The 21717-nt window shown below is 26.2% G+C and overlaps 1 protein-coding gene across 5 annotated transcripts in view; it reads right to left on the reverse strand.

Moving 5' to 3' along the window:
* Window positions 1-21717, reverse strand: part of LOC126903770 (V-type proton ATPase 116 kDa subunit a 1) — a 50230-nt gene that overhangs the window by 4715 nt on the left and 23798 nt on the right. For 2 of the 5 annotated variants that reach the window (XM_050682249.1, XM_050682251.1), the window contains 7 exons: window positions 20743-20843; window positions 17732-17858; window positions 15572-15748; window positions 14190-14402; window positions 5282-5432; window positions 3114-3253; window positions 2293-2526 (listed from right to left, as the gene is read on the reverse strand). In XM_050682249.1, the coding sequence (XP_050538206.1) occupies window positions 2293-2526; window positions 3114-3253; window positions 5282-5432; window positions 14190-14402; window positions 15572-15748; window positions 17732-17858; window positions 20743-20843 (1143 nt within the window). Of the gene's footprint in view, window positions 1-2292; window positions 2527-3113; window positions 3254-5281; window positions 5433-14189; window positions 14403-15571; window positions 15749-17731; window positions 17859-20742; window positions 20862-21339; window positions 21361-21717 lie in introns of all 5 variants that reach the window. The other 3 variants (XM_050682248.1, XM_050682250.1, XM_050682247.1) reach the window with 2 other exon arrangements.

A 21717-nucleotide genomic window follows, 5' to 3' on the forward strand; every position in this document is an offset into this window, starting at 1 on the left:
AATTTTTAAATTTTGAATCCCCCTGTATAAAAGGTAATGGTCTGATTTAAAAAAAATGTACGTCCCAAAAAAAAGAAGTACATAAAAAGTTATTATTATAAAAAAAATGTATAGATACATACATTTTTCAAAAAGTTATAGCATATAAAGTAAAAAATATAAAAAAGAATTTCTTTACAAAAATCTTATTTTTTTATTAACTTGATGTTAGATTTCATAATAAAAACAAAATTAAGTTCGAAATTTTTTTTTTCATATTAAAGTATACTACATAAGCTTTAATTTAAGACATATATAAGTGTCAATATTTCCGTAACACTATCAAATATAAAGTTTTGACAAAACTTTTTCATCGACTTTAAAAGATCAAAAAATAGGTTAAAAATAAGTTGAACATATTAAAAATCAATGTCTATAATAATTAAAGAACAAATTTATTTTTATCGTAATAAATTATTTCAAAAGAAATAATTATCATTGCTATGCAACTTTTGGCGTTTAAATAGATGATACAATTTAAATATTCAGAAATATTTTCCTTATAATTTTATTCTATAGTTTTTAACTAATTAGTTATATCAAAAATTATTGGTGATGGAAAAATTATAATTGCTAATTTGAAATTAGCACGAAATATAATAATAAAAGTATATATTTTACCCTGACAAAATTTTTTTGACCATTTATTCATAATTAATAACAAATTATTATCTAAAAAGTTCTGTGTCAAGCCCTTCAATATTTATACACGTTTGCCATAAAAGTAATTACTACTTTATATTTTTTTATAAATTCTCCGAAAAAATTACATTACTAAATTATTAAATATAAATTTCATACTATGTTGAATTGCTTTAATAGATATTTATTCATAAATTATACCTATAAATCAACTACTAATTAGAAATAATGTTAGAAATAGGAATTAATTTTTCTCTTAAAATAATCAATCATTTTCTAAAAATTAAACATTATCTACAAATTTGCATTAATGCGTTTTTTACGATAGTGATTTTAATCTCTGTCAGATATCATTTATACTGGATCCTACTATACCACTTCACCACTGTGCCCGCGACCTCACTGTGCTGGGTTTTTCAAAAATGAACAAATCAATATAATTTTTTTTTCATAGATACATGAGGTATTTATGAGGTATCATTTAATATCAAAACATTATTTTTTGTTCACTAAATTTATTTGAAAATTATTTATTTCTATATTATAGGTTAAATAATATAGTAATAAAAGAAAACAATTTACCCCAACTTAACCCCCCTTTAACAAAAAAAAAAGTAAATAGAGGACTGGGGGAACTAAGGTCAGTAATACCAGTTACCTTGTTATCTAATAAACCCAGGCATTTAAAATTATGTTGACCATACGTATAGATTAAGAACGACCTATTTTTGACTCTGATGGAAATTCTTTGTAGACCATTTATTCATAATTAACCACAAATTACCATTTGAAAAGTTTTGTAAATAGTAACAACTACTTTATATATTTTTTTTTATAATTTTTCCGTAAAATTACAATACTAAATTATTAATAATCTATGTCATAATATATTTAATTGCTATAATTAATATTTACTCGTATATTATACTAATATATTAAGAATATACTATTCTTAAAATTAAACACTATTTACAGATTTGCATCAAAGTATTTTACATGATGGTGATCTTAATCACTGTCAGGTATTATCTGTTGTGATCGGGTTGGTACAGTAGACAAAATGAAGAGATAATGCGTTTGAATTTTAGTTGCTATTTATTATATTTAAATATATATATACACTTATAATTGACTTTACGACTTTAAAGAGTTAATACTTAATTACATAAAAAGATTCAGTGAGAAAATTAACAAAAGATTCAGTGGAGAGTCGTCCAAGTTTGACCCTATGAACTATATGACTCTTGAACGAGTAGCTGACTACCACTGGCGCGTGGCCTTAGTCGGTGGCGGCCGTAGGCCCAATACATTGAAAAGGGCTAAGCAAGCATCGAATGCTCTAGAAGATTTAGATGCTTGCCTGGTTAATACTTTATACACAAGACAAAGGGTCTTCCGTTCCCATGATTAATATATACTATTAGGTTACACGCTTACAATTAGACAGCAAAAAGTTAGTTCATCTTACTTGTCACAACTATGCCACGGTCACATTGTACCGCGACCCCACTGTGCAACCGTTTCTTTTTTGTTTTTTTAAATCTTTGTTTATAGTAAAATATTATATAAATACTTTATTATACAAAAAAAAAATTTTTATGAATACTTCACCTGCCAAACTGGATCAAGTCCCAATGGATAAGGTATTTGAGTAAAATTTGTGGAAGGATTTAATATTAATGACTTATTATTCAAAACAGTTATACTATCTGTATTTATGGTCCAACTAGAACCAAAGATATTCATTGATTTAGAAAAAATGTCATTGTAAATAATCCCTGTGTAGATAGAAAATAATCCCATGAGCAGAATTATGTAGCGACCACCAAAAAATATATTCCATATCTGAAACAAATATATGCCATAGATATTTTTTTAATTTCCTTTAAAAATACTTGAATTCTTGAAAAAATAATTTTCCGAGAATATTGTACAATTATAATTCTTAATCAATACATATTCAGAGGGGTCCAAAAGGGGTAAATATATTTTTATTTTTAAGAATACAAACGTTTAAAAACATTTATGTGTATATTTGTACAAATTCCACTGGATATACGTTAATTCTGTACATAAAACTTGATATATAAGTGTCCACCTTTGTAAACTCTTTAAAACAACACTGATTATTATTTGTTTTTATTTTTTAAATAAAATTTATTAAAAAAAAATATATTAATTTTGTTTAAGTTAGTTTAAGTATTTTAATATTTGACACTTTTTTTATTTAAAAATGTTTACTGTCTAACTATGCCCTTAAAATAAGATTTATTCATAATACAAAGATTAAGTAACCACAAAGTGTAGAATAAAATATCAATATAACCTATAGAACAAAATAGTTAACACCTTTTAAAATCTTAAGTTTCTAAAATAATTATTCTAGATTGAATAAAGTGAGGTTATATATATATAATATCTATAATTAATACCTCATTTGAAGACTTTGTTTTAGACAATTGTTGTTCATACAAGACCATATATGCACCAAATGCACTTAATATAATTCCGTGTCCTGCATCGCCAAACATAATCCCAAATAGAAATGGAAATGTAATAATAGTATATAAGGCTACAAGAAAAAATTCACAAAAATTATTATTCACATTTATATACAGGGTGTAAATCTTTCGAACCATAGTAATATATGAGCGAGTATCCTAGTAAAGTAAAAAATAGGACCTCGTTTTTTTTTTTTTCCAAAATTGGAGGAATTTTAGAATAACCCCCCCAAATTTCTCTAAAATTAAAAATAAATCATACCACAATATTTCCCGCAAAATTCTTATATAAATTGAGTGGTCACTCGATTTTTTGTAACTTTTGCGTCCTCCCCTGAACTTTGGGTTCAAAGTTGGAAAAAAATTTCAAATTAGTGTGATCCATCAATTTGTATTGAAATTTCACTGGGAGTCCTGTGATGTAGTTTATTTTTAGTTTAATCGATTAAATAATAAGAAAGACCGAAAAACCCACAAATAATGTGATATTTTTTTAATTTCACGAGTTTATTTCGTCTTTTATTATTTATTCATACTAATTATAATTTTTATCATTGAAACTGTTATAAAATTATAATTTTTTTTTCTTTTTTGGTCGGGAAAATAAAACAATCATAATATTGAAATGAATATTTTTAACTTTATTACAATAGGTTAATTAGAAATAATTATTTTAATGTAATCGGCACACTACTCTTTTCCAAAATTAATCAATAATGAGAATATGGTACATCACTGAGCTTGTTAATGTTTATTTAAATGTTCGAAAAATACTGTTCACTATTGAATAGTCACTTATTAAGTTGCACATAATATTAGATAACCTTTAAAATATAGCTTCTTTTTTTGTGCAATAAAAATGCATAAATATTACATTATTTGTAGGTTTTTTCGGTTTTTCTTGTTATTTAATCGTTTATACTAAAAATAAACTACATCACAGGACTCCCAGTGAAATTTCAATACAAATTGATGGNCGGTTTTTCTTGTTATTTAATCGTTTATACTAAAAATAAACTACATCACAGGACTCCCTGTAAAATTACAATACAAATTTATGGGTCACACAAATGTGAAATTTTTTCCAACTTTGAACCCAAAGTTCAGGGGAGGGCGCAAAAGTTACAAAAAATTGAGTGACCACTCAATTTGTATGAGAATTTTGCGGGGAATATTGTGGTATGATTTATTTTTAATTTTAGAAAAATTCGGGGGGGGGGGATTTATTCCAAAATTCCTCCAATTTTGGAAAAAAAAACGAGGTCCTATTTTACACTTTACCAGGGTACTCGCCCATACATTACTATGGTTTGAAAGATTTACACCTTGTATACTTCAAAACATGTAATACATGTCCAGAAAAATATTAAAAAAACTTTTAGCATTATAAAAACAGTTTAACATCGAAGAAATTTTAGTCAACTATCGTAAAACAAAACACAAACGGAAGGGGGTATAGAGGTGGGGTGTGTAATGTGTACGAAAATGTTGATGAGTCTGCTGCTTGAGTATTCACACAGCAGTTACCATGTTTGGCTGACACTCCGGATCAGCTGTGGGGGGTGTCGAAAGGCCGTTATTATAGGAAGGGAATAAGGGTAACATCTAGGTATGAGATGTAGACGAAATGCAAGACACAAGTACTTTGATATAATGAGGACGAGAGTAGGTAGATGAAAAAGGAAAAACAAAGACTTGACTTTATGTAGTAAGCCACACAGTAACATCGAATACTGAGACTGATTAATGACACAAAGCACTAAAATTGACCTTTTAGGTTTAAATAGTAATTCGGACGATTGCCAATTTTGCAATAAATATTAATCGTCAATTCATCAGTCTCTAGAAGCGGGGCGCTGTCTGTATTTTATTATAATAATTTTTTACAATAATGGTAACGTGACACTATTACACAACTAAATTATGTATCTAGAAAAAATATTTATTACGATCATTATGTTTTTTCTAAGATGGGAAACTTAGACTTTTAAGTTTTTTTTAAGTTATTTAAAAATTATAGTATAATAATATCGATGTTGCTTTTCTAAAATTGAATAGCATATTTAAATATATTTTTTAATATGTAGAATTTTTTTTACCAGGATTAACTTCTCTGTAACCAGCAATGCCATAAGAATCAACCAAATTTTGGAAGCCCTGAGTGAAACGATTAGTACGATTAAATGTGGGAGGCTTTTCGTTTGTATTGATTATATTCAAAAATGAAGGTATTGAGCTCCCAACAGCTTTCTGAAATTGAATCACACTCACATATTAAAATACAATGAAGAAATAGAAATATTAGTTGTTAACTACAATGAATTTTTTCCCCAAATTTATTTATACTGCCGTGTTATGTGGTTTATCTTGGTTTGATTGCAATGAAAATAAAACCCAGTGCAGTGGAGATGTAACATTGTTGGGTCAAGTATAATGATATCTGACAGTGATTAAAATCACTATCATAAAAAACGCTTCGATGCAAATCTTTAGATTGTGTTTCATTTTAAAAAATTGTTGGATTATTCCAAAAGCTACATGATCAGCCAGTGGCGTATTTTAGGGGGGTGTCCTCTGTCTGGTCACCCCCGACTTAAAAAAAAAAAAGATGCCTAATATATTAGTATTACCTTTTTTTAAAATATACTATAAAATAAATGGCATTTTAAATAAATGACAAAAATGAAGTTAATTTGATAGGGTTCGACGACACGTTACAAGATTTATCTACATCAGGGATATCTATAAATTATTTGGATTTCACTGGGTCATTTAGATAACAAAAATACTCGCAGCCAAAATACAATAACAATGGAAATATTCTGAACTTGTAGCTTATTTTTAAATCTATCTTATAGTTTATCAGTTTAAAGAATTATACATTTGAATAATACTATTATTTGATATTAATTTTTTCGTCGACCGTCGAGCATACAACTATAACGTGCCATAAAGTAGGTACTAAGTATCTACCTATTTATTTAAATAATTAAAATATGAACCAATCATAGGAAATTTTTTACAATTTACGAAAAAATAACGAATCAATGTGTAATAAACTATTATACAATTTTAATTTTATTTAAATAATATTTTTATTTTTATTACATCTTAACTAAGTTATTACGCAATACAAAAATAATAAAATTTAACAAAGCCATTTATAACAGAGTTTATAAAAGTTTATTTTATAATTTTGATCAGTATTATGCTTTAGTTAGCTATTCCAAAAAAGTATTAATACATAAATAATATTTAACGAAACTAGTAATTTTTACTTATATTATAAATTTAGTTTTAAAGTTCAAAAATCGTTAATTTTACTATAATCTTTACAATATAAAAATATAAGTAATAAAGATCTTGAAATATTAAAATAAATCTTAATAGTAATTTAAAAAAAAAATGTTGGTTATCACTAACCACCATTAAGTAATAACCTATAACGTGTCAATTATAATATGTACAAAAGTTTCAAATTTCAAATTACTTGTAAATTCCTAATATAGTAATTTGAAAAATAGTAAGTTTTTTTTACATCAGTAAACATTTCTACAATTTTCGTTTGTGAGGTTCATTAAATGTTGGACACCCCCGAGAAATCATTCAAGATGCGCCACTGTGATCAGCTATTTCCTTATTTGTATCCCGATTAAGATAAAGTATGTCGAATGCAAGAGGGATATAAATATTATTTTTCATAAAAAAAATGTATTGATCTATACACTTTTCAATAAGTTATAGCATTATAAAGATAAAAATGTAAAATATAAAATCGAGAATTTTCACACAAAAATAGCATTTGATAACTATTTTCACCGTGAAGACAAAATAAAGTCCGAAATTTTATTTTTCCATGATAAAGTATATTACATTAGATTTAATATAAGATATATATAAAAGTGTCAGCATTTCCGGAACACTTTCAAAAGTTAATTTTTCGTGAAAAAGTTGTCATTTTAAATCCCCCCCCTGTGGCCAGGTAAATGGTCCGATTTATAAAAAATATATACCAAATGATAGATAAATAATTATATTGATTTGATCATTTTTGAAAAAGTTATGGCAGTTTTAAGTAAAAAAAAAACCCAGCACAGTGGAGTCGCAGCATAGTGGGGACGTTGCATAGTAGGGTCCAGTATAGATTTAATCTGACAGTGATTAAAATCACTATCATAAGAAACGCTTCGATGCAAATCAGTAGATAGTGTTTAATTCTAAGAAATTGGTAGATAATTACAAAAGCTGCATGATCTGCTAGTTCCTTATTAATACCCTGATTAAGATAAAGTATGTCGAATGAAAAAGGGATTATTAAAAAATATTATTTCTCATAAAAAAATTGTGTTGATTCATACACTTTTCAATGAGTTATAGCATTATAAAGTTAAAAATGTAACCAACCCAACCCAACATCAACTCCTATTTCCNGATGATGGATAAAAAAATTACATGCAACATCAACTTCTATTTCCTTAATTATACCCAGATAAGTAATTTATTTAATTATATATTATATAATTTTTATAATTAATTATTTTCAAATTATTATCGATTTTTAATATGTTAAAAGTAATCATTTTGAACCTACTTCTTTTTGTTCTTTAAAGTGAAAGTTTTAATAAAAAAAAAATGAATTTATTACCATAACTTTTAACTCAACTTGCAAGTTTGAAATAAATATTATTAAATAGAAAAAAATGAAATTGGTAGATTATTTCAAAAACAACAATAACACTTATTCCCTTAATTTTACCCCGATTTATAACTATAATATATGAATACATAATAATTACAGTAATTAAATTGAGTATGAAAGTGGTATTCAATAATATAATATTGTAATTTTTACGGAGATATTATAAAAATAAAAAGGAGTTGTATATTCATATACTTTTAATGCGTATACAAATTTAAAGGAATTTATGCAATACTTTTTAATAAAAAAATTTTGTTACTTATGAATAAATACACTAAACAAAAGGAACTTTCATCAGAAAAAAAATATACTTTTCTAAATAAACTTTTCGTGATGTTTTCAAATGTGCAATTAAACTTTTTCTATTACTTCTAAGTTTTAATATTATTACTTATTATTAAAAAATAAGTATTTACATATAAAAAAAAATAATTAAGAACAAAAAAAATTGTATTAAATTAATACTGATTTTGATTTTTAATATGTTAAAGGTAATCATTTTGAACCTATTTTTTATTGTCTTTTAAAGTGAAAGTTTTAATGAAAAATACCTTCTCAGCTTCGCATCGAAGCTAAAAAATGAATTTGTTACCATAACTTATAGTTCAACTTGCAAGTTTGAAATTGACATTATTAAATTGAAAAAAATGAAATTTTTAAGATTAATATGCAATCTGGAAATTTTATAATTACTAATTACAGTACATTTGTCAGAAAAATTCGATTTTTTTACATTTTTATCGTAATAGATAACTGAAATAGAAAGAATAGTAATCATATCCTAATAACTTTTGGTGTTTAAAAAAATTCTGCAATTGAAATATTCAGAACTTAATTAATTTTAATAATTTACTTTAATTAAATGAACCAATCAAACCAAAGTAGTTAAAAAGGTTTACTCAATTGAGCGTATTATAAAATATAATTATAATTGTAAAAATCCATCGTTAAATTCTGGTGAAACTAAAAATCATTTTTTTTTTTAAATTTATGATTTATATAGCAACATATTACAAAAAAATTTAGCATATTATAGACTGGTAGTAGCACACACAAATAGAGTTAAAAAATTAATAAATTATAAAGTAAAATTATTTACTTTTGTAGTTGAATACTTTTATCATATCAAATCTAATTCGACAATAAATACTTTAAGAATATTAAAAATTAATGATTTTAATTGTTTGTATGGAAAAAGCTGGTTAAGCTACTTTTTATTTGAATAAGGAATATTTTTTTGATTTTTAAGAGTAATAACTTAAACTAATCATTAACTTAAATATCATAAACTTAAATGAATNTGAAATTAAATGATTAGTTATCATTAACTTAAATATCATAAACTTAAATAAATCATTTGACGTATCGTTGAAAAAAGTAGGTCTAGTGAGGGTTGGCAAAATAAATCGTAGCCACAAAAAGAACCACATAGTAAAATAATATTAACATGAATATCAATTTCTTCTCACGAGGGGAGACTATAGTGATAAGATCCTTTATATTTATTGAAATTATTGAATCTAAATGAGATAAATATCAAATGATTTGAAAATTCTATTCTAACTCAAAAAAAAAATGCAAAATTTTAGAAGCCACAAACGGATTTGAACCTCGNTCAAAATTTAAGTAACCACAGACGGATTTGAACCTCGTACCCAAGGCGTGAAAGATCAAGGTGTTACCCATTCGGCAACTGTTCGTTGCTTTTTGTTGTATGATAAAATTGGCTATTTAAGCTAACTCAAATTTAAAAATTACTTCTTCGACTTTAAAAAAGTAAAAAAATTTTAATAAGTTTAATTTCATTATGAACTTTATTCTATGTCAATGAAATTATATAATATTCTTGAAAGTCAATATATTCTCCTAATAAGATATTTTTAAATAAAATAAAATACAAAACCTAGAATTTTAATAAAAAATAGCATATTTTTAAATACGGTAGCCTTTTGCGCATAGAAGATAGGTCGTCGGGACAAATTTTTTTTTTTCATTTAGTAGTACATAAAATAAGCTTTAATTTGATATATGTTTAAAGGACGCAGTATTTCCGGAACATTTTCAAAAATTAAGTTGAAAAAGTTAGTTTTTGTAAAAAAGTTGCTATTTTAAATCCCCCCTGTGAGCAGAATAAGTGTTAGATTTTCAAAAAAAAATGATATCAAATGAAAGAAAATTACCTAAGGTTTCAATATAAAGAAATATTATTTTGATTAGTTAATATTTGAAAAAGTTATGGCAGTTTTAAGTACAAAAAACATCGTTATAAAAGGTGATTTTTATCGCAAATATTACATTTTTTTTATAATTTCGACAGCCATTTGCACATAGAAGATAAGGTGTCGGGACAAATTTTTTTTTTTCATTTTATAGTACATAAAAAAAGCTTTAATTTGATATATGTTTAAAGGACGCAGTATTTCCGGAACATTTTCAAAAATTAAGTTGAAAAAGTTAGTTTTTGTAAAATAGTTGCAATTTTAAATCCCCCCCCATGAGCAGGTTAAGTGTTAAATTTTCAAAAAAATTATGTCAAATGAAAGGAAAATATCTAAGGTTTTAGTTTAAAAAAAAATTATGTTGATTTGTTGANCTAAGGTTTTAGATTAAAAAAAAATGATTTTGAATTGTTGATTTTTGAAAAAGTTATGGAAGTTTTAAGAAAAAAAAGTGATAAAAATGACAAAATTTGTCGATTTTTAAATTTGTAATTTTTTTGGATATTTCCCCCATTTGCGGGGAACGAGGGAAAATTATTAAATTTTTAAGGGTAATGTCTTCAACTAGATACAATTTGTGATCTTTTGACGTATTGTTAAAAGAAATCGGTCCAGTGAGAGCTGAGAAAAAGTAGTGACAGACACAAAAAAAAAAAAAAAAAACATATCATGGTAAAATTAATACCTTCTCAGCTTCGCATCGAAGCTAAAATGTTAAAAATGTCGAAAATTGGCGATTTGTAATTTGTAATTTTTTTGTAGATTTCCCCCATTTACGGGGAACGAGGGAAATTTTTTCAATTTTTGAGGATAATGTCTTTGACTAGATAAGATTTGTGATCTTTTGGCTTTACGTTGAAAGAAATTGGTTCGGTGAGAACTGAGAAAAAGTGGTAATAGAAAAAAAAACACATTATAGTAAAATTAATTCCTTCTCAGCTTCGCATCGAAGCTAAAATAGTTTAAACGTAATTAGATAGGTCAATAGCTATTAAAAAAAAATGTCTACAAAATGATAAATCGATCAAAAGTTTTAGTTTTTTCTATTTTCATGACTCGTTCTCTACACTGTCAACTTTGTCACCATTCTCAACTATTACAAAATCAAGCAAAAAAACATTTTGTTAGAGCCCCGCCTTTACAGAATGTTTTACAAATCATATGCTGCTTACCACGGCACCTGTAGAACTCTCAGTATAGTTAGACTTCAATTTTTATACACGTTCGCCATAGAAGTAGCAAAACATACAACTACATTATAATTTTTTATTTTTTTCGTAAAAATTACAATACGAAATTATTATGATAAGTATTTATTCATATACTATATTTATACATCAAATGATTACTAATCAAGATATAATTAAGGAAATAGATGTTAATGTTGCTTTTCAAATAATCTACCAATTTCTTAAAATTAAACACTATTTACAGATTTGCATCAAAGCATTTTTCGTGATAGTTATCTTAATCACTATCAAATATAATCTATAGTTGTCCCCACTATGCTACGACCACACTGTACAGAGATCCCACTGGATTAACTTATTATTTTTTTTTAAATAATAATACTTAGTTGAAACTATGTTTTTAAATTTAGTGTGAGTATTAGTCTATCACCTTTAGTAGTTGCGCCACTGCTTTCTCAGTAATTTAGTTATGAAGAAATTATTGTGACCGATATAACCCCTTGGCTGGTATTTCCCCAGTATTGCTTACTAAAAGTTAAAAAATAAAATGTCCTAACATATAAGACAATTTCTTATATGTGTAATCGATGATGTAAAACAAAAAAAAAATTTTTATGTAAAGAATTATTTGTAATAATAATTTATATTATCATCATAAAAAAACCTACCAATGAAGATAAGATTAAATGCATAAAAACGTTTTATGATAAAAATTTAATTGATGATTATTAATCACTGTCATATATCAATCTTTAATAGTCGTCTTTAAGCTTGGTCCCAACTTCTTCTTTTTTCTCGCCTTAATCCCAACTACTTGGGGTCGGCCACGCTTATCCTAAACTTCTACTTGACACGATTTCCCACATTATCTACACTTACATTAGCCGTCCTCATAACACATTCAATAATATCCCTCCATCTCTTCTGGTCATCCTTTATCTCTTCTTCCTTCAACATTCATTTCTATAACTGTTTTTACAGCTTCCAATTCTTTACTCCTCCTCATAACATGTTCAAACTATTTCAGTCTATTTTGTCTCATCTTATCTATGATTGACAATACACCTATACTCCCTCTTATGTGTTCGTTCCTTATTCTATCTACTCTAGTCACTCCACTCATCTTTCTATGCATTCTTATTCTCAGTTTGATACCGATTGAATTTCATAATAAAAATTGATCTCTTAGATAATATGATTTAAAATTAGAAATATTAATTTAAAACTAAAAAACATTGAAAATATTAAACTTAAAAAGCCATAAAGATACTAAATACTTCCGTAAACTCTTATTTATAAATTTATTTTAGTATAAAAATCTCAGATTTACCCTTTATGACAAATTATGATGCTCACTAAGTGAAATTTTTTATGAACATCATTTACGGGAAATGCAACTGCATCTTTAACTTTCATTATTTTGGATTGGTTTTAGTCTCACTAGAAACAGAAGAAGCCTATTCACAAACAGAAATTTGAACCTGGGGGTGTTTAAGTTCCAAAGATCAAAAAACTTTTTTTTCTTCGCTTGAAATGGTTTTAACTTTTACCTTCTATTAATCTGTTCATAAATAAAACAAGGACATTACATTAATATATTTTTATCTTATTATAGTTGTAATGTTGTAGAATTTGTATTAGTTTGTTTTTCTAAATCTTATCAATTAGTAGTGTGTGCACTAGGTGAAAATTATTTCTTGATAGTTATGTATTTGATAACCTCCACCAGACAACCGGTCCGATACCTTTTATCCTATAGTCATCAGCTGACTGTACACTGTGCACCTGTACCAATATTTTTGTATTCCCCAATGAACGTGTTCAAAGTTGGCACCACCACTACCCAGCGTCATAACCACCGGTCACTACAGATGCCGTGACGACGGGATTTTACTTCTCAGCTTGACTACCAAGGCAACAAGTGTATTTGTCTGCATTTATGTTTTTAATGAAAAAAAAAAAAATACTTTTTTGGTTATTATTATTTTTTTTTCTGCTAATTTTTTTGTTCTCCTTTTTTTTTTTTTATCAAATAAATGTCCAGTGAATTTACTGTCATTCATCATAAACGGAACACTCAGACCATTTTTTTTTATCCTCAGTTTTTTTTTTTTTGTAAAATAAAACGTCGAGATGTCGATGATGATGTGAGACTCAAACTATTGGCAGAAATCAACCAACAACAAGTACAACATGAAACCCCTCTTTTTTCCTCCTTATTAATGTTGTGTATATAGCACCATTTCTTCTTCTTTTTTTTATTCTTTTCTTATGAATATATATTTTAAAATGATACTTATAAATTTTCAATAATTAAAAAAAAAAACGTTATATTATACATGGCCTTTCTCTTTTTATTAATATTTGTTTTTTTTTAAATCAAAACCTAGTAGCTTCGTCAACAAGTACTATCTTGCTTGGCTCGGCTACTAGGTAACTATCCAGCGTTCCCCATGGGCAGTGGGTAAATAGTAGGCCCTCTGGTTTGTCTGAAACTTTACATTGTATTATTTCAACTATAATAATTGTAGTTAAAATACTATATTTAAAAATGATATATAATATAATTTTAATGTGTTTAGTAAAACATTACTATGTTAAAAGAAAAATATACCTACTGCACTAAAGACATTGCTCACTTACAATATTGAAAGACAAAATTAAAAAAAAAACATTAATTATTTAAACAATAATTCAAGGAATTAATTTATTTTCCTTTACAAAATTTTAGTATAATGAAATCTGCTTGGGTATGTTAAGTAATTAAAGCACTCTCTTATTTACGTCTATGTTATTTCAATACCACGGCAGTATAAAATGAAAGTACAAAGGGGGAATTTCTATACTCATGAAAGCAATGATACACTACCTTTTGCATGCAATTATTAAATATACTTACACTGCCTTCCGCCAAAGTTTGTCTGATGAACTGTAAATCTTTGATTGGTATCCAACATTCACCGATTAGACATTTTTTGGTGACATCCATGTTAAAGAGATTAAGAGTATGATAAATGGCTTTCATCTTACGAACCATCACACCCCAATTGTGCAATTCTTTCGCAACAGTGGTTAGAACACGTTGCCTATGATCCCTAGTTTGATTTAGTACCTATCATACATTTATTGTTAAAATACTTACGAAATGCTTCATATTTTCATACATATCATTAATAGTAAAATGAAAAACGAATTTAAATGTTGATTTCATCAATAAATAAATCCTAATCTAATATTCACGAATTGGAAATCATAAGAAGTTATCAAGATTTTTTTAGAAAAAGATGTTTTCTGAATATTTAATGGAGCTTTGTATTTTAGACTTCTAAAATTTATATTCACATAAAGCAGCATTACAAATTTATATTTTTAATTGCTCTCCTGAAAAAATACTAAAAAAGGCAAATAAGTTTTTGGAAAATAACTACAGATATGAATTTATGTTACTAATATAACAATATGAGTAGTGTTAAATCCATGTACACTTCAGGGGGTTGAAGCCTATTCCTGATATTTTAATAGCCCCTGCCAATTTCAGAGTGACGATGATAATATTTCTATTTTATCATAGAAAATCGAAATGACGTTTTGTTTAATATAAAGTTAAAAACCATTCTTTTTCCTTATCAAATTTTTTTTTTTTTTGTAATAATGTTAACGCCGATATAACAGAAAAAAAATTTCTGCTTGCTCTTAAATGCTTGCTTCCCAGAAAAAAAAAGGTATCTTCACCTTATAATTACTAATTTTGTTGGAGGATATGACACCCATAACCCCCAAGTCACTTTAGTGTAATTAAACGATTACTATCTATAAAGGTATCGCCTGAAAAAATATATAACAATATGCAGTTACATAAGTTGAATGATTGAAAATATTAGTTTCAATTAACATTTATGCAGTGTCCAGCACAAGAGCGAGGTTAGCCGGAATAATTCCTTAGGTTGTGCAAAGTGCAAGATCTCATTTTACAAAAATATTTCATGAATCGAATTTTATTTTATCATCTGAATTTTACAATTTCAATACAATTTTATAATGTTTATACGTGACAGAAAAAGAAATAGTAGTTAAGAATGATTAACTGAATTTTATGATTGGGGTAAAATCCTTGAATTCATGTTTTTAACCTATGATACTTTACAATACGATTTGCTATATTTCGAAAAACTTGGCATCGATATTGATTAAATAAAATAAATTAGCCATGTTAAAATAGTAAAATATAGTACAATAATATATTAAAGCAAATTAATAAAAATATATTTTTATTAAAATTACCATGTTCAAGTCTTCTAATCGTGTTTTAACACCTTTTAACATTTCCTGTCTCTCGGAATGGGCACTAGGGCAATTATAAAATGAAGCATGAAATCCTGAACAAACTTTTTTAACACGTGATTTAAGTTGTTCTCCTTGAAAAAAAGCTACAAACACAGTTTTGAAAATTTCGTTACCCTGCAAAAATGAATGAGTTTTAATAGTATTGTTGACAAAAATCAAAGATGTTGGTAGGGTTGAATTTAAATAACATAAAATTGATCGATATTCATTTTAATAATTAATTTAAAAATAGAATATAATGTAACACTATATTATACAATTTTAAATATTTATAATCTCTATGAAAACACAATCTAGCAAAGGTTTAAAAGCTTAAACGTTGCTAAAAGTCTATGCTAAAGAGTTTTTAAACTATTCAGTAAATAATGTTCTTGTGCTTCATTATTTAAGTCAAATTAAAAATGATTATTGGTGTCATAACTGAAAAAATTTAATTAGAAACTAGTTATTAAAATTTACTTGAAATTTTTTTTACCAACTTATTCATTTATACTTTTAAATATAGGACTTAAGAAATTGAAAATTATAAAACATTAACATTATAATAAGTTTTTAAACAATTAGAGCTAATTTAACAAATTATATTCTTTTTAAAAAATGTTCGGCTGATTTAAATATTTTCAGTTTAAATTTTTGTATTTTTTTATTAACTATGAATCAAAATGATTTTATTAATATAAGAGTTTATAAAAACGGTCAAAAAGTATGAGGAGCCATAACAAAACTTAGACGAATTGTCCCATCTCGAATGTACACGGGGACAACAGGTGAGAGGGAATAAAGTAGTTAAAAACGGAGAAGGCCTAAGGAATAAAGTGTTTGATAACAGCCGGACAACATGTGCGGTAGCTATTTCACCAGTCATGTGTACAGGTCTACCCAACGCTTGTAGTGTCAATGGTGTAAAGACATCACCACTTAACTCTAGGCTGGACTCGTACTTAGAATGTTAGAACATTAACTGGTAGAAGTAGAGAATTAGTAGAAGTATTGAAAAGGAGAGAAATCGAGGAAATAGGTGTGGGTTATAAAATAATATACTCAGAAAAGTCTAGTACAAAGAATGGTGTAGGAATAATAATGGACGAGGAAATGAAAAGTAAAGTAGTAAAAGTAGCTAGGAAAAGTGACAGAATTATAGTCATAAAATTGATATTCGAGGAAAAGATGCTGAATGTAATAAGTGCCTATATGCACCACAAGTAGGATGTGATGAAATAGACAAAGAAATGTTTTAGAGAGAGATCGATGATGGTGATGCAAGAGGTACCTGACAATGAGGATGCGGTGATAGTTGGAGATATGAATGGACATTTAGGTAATGAGAGGAGAGGATATGGTTTAGAGTTATATACATATATATGAAAAAGTTAATAGATCTATAGTGAGTTAAATATTTTTGTCAAAAATATATAAATGACAAATTAAAAATAAAAAAGACTAATGGGAAGACTGCCTAAGATGAGAGGACCAAATAAAAAAAGATGTTGAAGCTTTAGTAGGAGTTATAGACTAGAGATTAGGAATTCATCAATTAGGGAAAGTTCTTAGTATAATCCTAAGGGTCGAATTATGTAAGGAGAAAAAGAATATAGATCATAACTTCGATTAAAAAAATTACCTTGAACTAACAGAACTCGGGCATGTTTTAGAAAAAACACATGCATTTTTTGAAGAGGTAAATATTAATTTTACTATTTATGTTTTATTTACAATCTATAAATGTTAAAAATTCTAATTCGATTTTTAATTAGAATATATTTTATAAGCTGTAAGAATAGTAATAGAAATGAATGTTGAATGAAAAAGAGGTAGAGAAAGACCAAAAAATGGATGGATGGATGTTACTGAATGTGATATGAGGACGGCTGATGTAAACGTAGATGATGTAGGAGATCGTGTCAAGTGGAAGTTTAGGATAAAGGTGGCCGACCACAAGTAGTTGAGATTAAGGCAAGGAAGAAGAAGAAGAGAATAAGAAAATATTTAAAGAAGGGGCTTTAAAGCATCATTTTACCCACTATCACCGTTGTGAAATTGTGCCATTTAATAAAGTTTTATTTTTGAAAAATCAAATGTCAGTCAATGAAAAATTACCGTAGCAGGGTCTTCTAGAGACTCTTCAAGTTCAGCTCTACGTAGAAATACATTGCCTCGACTAATACGCCATAACATACGCTCAAATCCTGGTACACGTTCTCGGGGCACGACTCCAGCAACAAATCTATAATTACATTATTAAATTACTAAGTTTTTCTAAGTATTTTTTAAATACTATTTTTAATGACTGGTAAAATTAAAAACAGACGATTTCTTTAAAAATTACCATTTTAAAATCAAAATTTTCATAACAAATTAAAAAGTAAGTGAATAGCAATATTAAACATTAGAATTTTTTTTTAAATGTTATTAATTTATTTTATTATTTTTTTCTTTACAGCGCTGTAAAAATTCTTTCCATTATATAATACTTTAATTTAATTTTAATATTTGGAATATAATGATGTCTTGTTTAAATATTTTATTTAAGTTACTATCGAAGTATAAATATTTAGTATATGTTGAAATCAATGTACACAAATCATAATTCATAATTATATCTAATACATAAATTTTATACGGTTCAAAAAAATCAATCATTTCTAGATATAAAAATACTACACAACAATGAATTCGATATTCCACACAACATGCTAATTAAAAACAACGGGGTAAAACATCACAAAACTTTAATTAACGGTCATAATGTATTTTTTTCATTTCATTTACGGATTGAAGTATAGTTCAATGTAAAGTTTTGTTTATACATTTAATAAACTAAGCTACATTTTTAACTTACTATCAACATCAATATTATCTTAAGTCAGTCTAGACTGGATTCCATACGTTACACGATACGGAAAGCAATCTTTTTAATACAGGGGCGGTTAAATGGTTTGGCTATACTAGCCATTAACACAGAAGTTGGCATTGATGCCAGCGAAGTAATTGATAATCTAAGTAAAAATAAGAGACGCCTAGATCTTATATTATAAATTTAGTTTTAAAGTTCAAAAATCGTTAATTTTACTATAATCTTTACAATATAAAAATAAAAGTAATAAAGATCTTGAAATATTAAAATAGATCTTAATAGTACTTTAAAAAAAAAATATTGGATATCACTAACCACCATTAAGTAATAACCTATAACGTGTCAATTATAATATGTACAAAAGTTTCAAATTTCAAATTACTTGTAAATTCCTAATATAGTAATTTGAAAAATAGTAAGTTTTTTTTACATCAGTAAACATTTCTACAATTTTCGTTTGTGAGGTTCATTAAATGTTGGACACCCCCGAGAAATCATTCAAGATGCGCCACTGTGATCAGCTATTTCCTTATTTGTATCCCGATTAAGATAAAGTATGTCGAATGCAAGAGGGATATAAATATTATTTTTCATAAAAAAAATGTATTGATCTATACACTTTTCAATAAGTTATAGCATTATAAAGATAAAAATGTAAAATATAAAATCGAGAATTTTCACACAAAAATAGCATTTGATAACTATTTTCACCGTGAAGACAAAATAAAGTCCGAAATTTTATTTTTCCATGATAAAGTATATTACATTAGATTTAATATAAGATATATATAAAAGTGTCAGCATTTCCGGAACACTTTCAAAAGTTAAGTTGAAAAAGTTGTCATTTTGAATCCCCTTCAAAGAGGATCATGCTTCTATAAAAAAAAAATTATATTGAACAATATAATATTACAAATTTAAAAATCGCTAATTTTCGACGTTTTTTCAATTTTAGCTTTGATGCGAAGCTGAGAAGGTATTCACTTTACTATGATGTGTTTTTTTTTTGTGTCTTTTTTGTTGACTTTATTACCATTGGTATAAGAACACTATCATTTCTATAAAGAGTTCAAAAAGTAAAAAAACAAACCAATTGTCACAAAAAATGGATATCGCTGCCATTGAATAAGAAGTAATAATTTTAATAGTTTTTCATTTTATTACTAGAAATATTTCAGAAAATTCAATTACTCTTAAATATATGTATCTTCTCTTAAATTCTTAAAAAATCTAATTTAAATTCAAAATGAAATTAGTATAATTATTTTTAAAGTAACAAGTTTAGGGTAGAATATCTAGGGGTCTCACCTCACTTTTGAAACTATTCTTAAGATTTTTGTGAGAGCTGCTATTTGAGGTAGCTCCTCAACATCGTGATTAAATTTAGCAATCGAATCAAATTTAATTCTATGAAAACATTTCTTTAGTAGGGGATAACAGTTCTAGTTTATAATTAGGGGAATACGGTAGCTTGGGTATAGATTTTGTTAAAATGCTGAAGAAAGATTGATAAAATAAGAAAGCATATTGTATGTTCAAAAATTTAGCCTTGCTCGATTTCTGACACTACGCCAAAATGATTCTGCCTAACATTTCAAGAACAAAGTTATGATTCGTTATGATTAATGGTAATACTATTCCATCTCTTTTTAATAAAAAAATAAAGATAATTATGATTCTAGGTATTATTAAAGATTGAATAATAATAAATCAAAATTCGTTTGTGGTTAAGAAATTATTGCCTTTTCAAAACAACTAGTATTTTTTTTCTGAAATTTTTTGTAACTATAAAAAAAATAATTCAATGCTGTTAAATAATTGAATCCTACAGAAATCAAACATGGTTAGCTATTAACAAAATTTTTTAACTTCAAATTATTTTTACAGATATTATAAAGTACTTAATCAACAACGAATTTAACAAAAAAAAATATATATAATTTATATAGTTTTGACCAATAAACAAATAATTATGGTTAAATAACAATATTAACTTTTTTTAAATATTTTTCTCTGTGTAATGAAATTTTATATTTTTGATTATTTTAAAGTCTTAATTAAATAAAGATTGAAATAATAATAATAATAATTGAAATAATAATCATCTTAAGTAAAACATTTTTTATCTTGCTAAAACAATAATTTCAACAATTATAAAATACTTTGCATCCTCGTTTTATGTTTTTATGTTTAAAATATTGATCAATAATAAAAAATATATAAAATTATCTAGGTAAAAAAATCAACTACTCACCCGAGACGGCCCCGAGTGACTTGAGACTGATTATTAAGAGCCTCATCGCTGATTAGAGCCTTAGTCATTGAATCCGTGCCTGATGCATTAGTGCCATCTTGCTGTTGAAAAGAAAAACTCTAAAGGAAAAGAAAAAATATCTACTTCTACTTCAAGCACAACAACTATAAAAGTATTTCCAGTTTTGATACAATAAAAATACATATTCTCAATATGAAAGTTGTATATATAATGTAATAGTTACAAAGATAAGACGATCAACATAAAAAATAAAAATAACTATACCTTGATTGTATAGAAAAAATAAGTGCAGAGAATTATTTAATTTCATAATTGTATTTGAATATAGATAAGGGTGATTAAATAAATTACAATACTCATTATTATTAAACAATTTCTAGCTTAATTTTTAATACGTTATATTCAAAATTGGCCCTAAACAATATGATCTAATAAAAAAAATTAAATTAGATACATAATATAAGATATAGTTCTTTTTACTATTTTCTAAGTTTTAAAAAGATATTATAAAATCAAAGCCTATAAAACAATGAAAACCATGCAACGCTTTTTTGAGGTATACAAAATATTACTTACGTCTAAGAAATCCATATCAAGCTCAATTAATGAACAAGAAAAAAAAATCGAGTTAGATTTATAGTAAAAATTATTTTAAAACTACACAAGATAATTATTAAAATAACTGCTTAACATGATTTATGATTTAAAAATTTAAGATTGAATTCTAATGTCTAATGTAAATTAAAATTAAAATATATACTAATTCTTCTTCTTCTTCCTTGCCTTAATCTCAACTACTTGTGGTCGGCCACCTTTATCCTAAACTTCCACTTGACACGATCTCCTACATCATCTACGTTTACATCAGCCGTCCTCATATCACATTCAGTAACATCCATCCATCCATTTTTTGGTCTTTCTCTACCTCTTTTTCATTCAACATTCATTTCTATT

The sequence above is a fragment of the Daktulosphaira vitifoliae genome, unplaced genomic scaffold (genome assembly GCF_025091365.1).
Source record: "Daktulosphaira vitifoliae isolate Bord-2020 unplaced genomic scaffold, ASM2509136v1 Scaffold_4, whole genome shotgun sequence".
NCBI classification, from domain to species: domain Eukaryota; kingdom Metazoa; phylum Arthropoda; class Insecta; order Hemiptera; family Phylloxeridae; genus Daktulosphaira; species Daktulosphaira vitifoliae.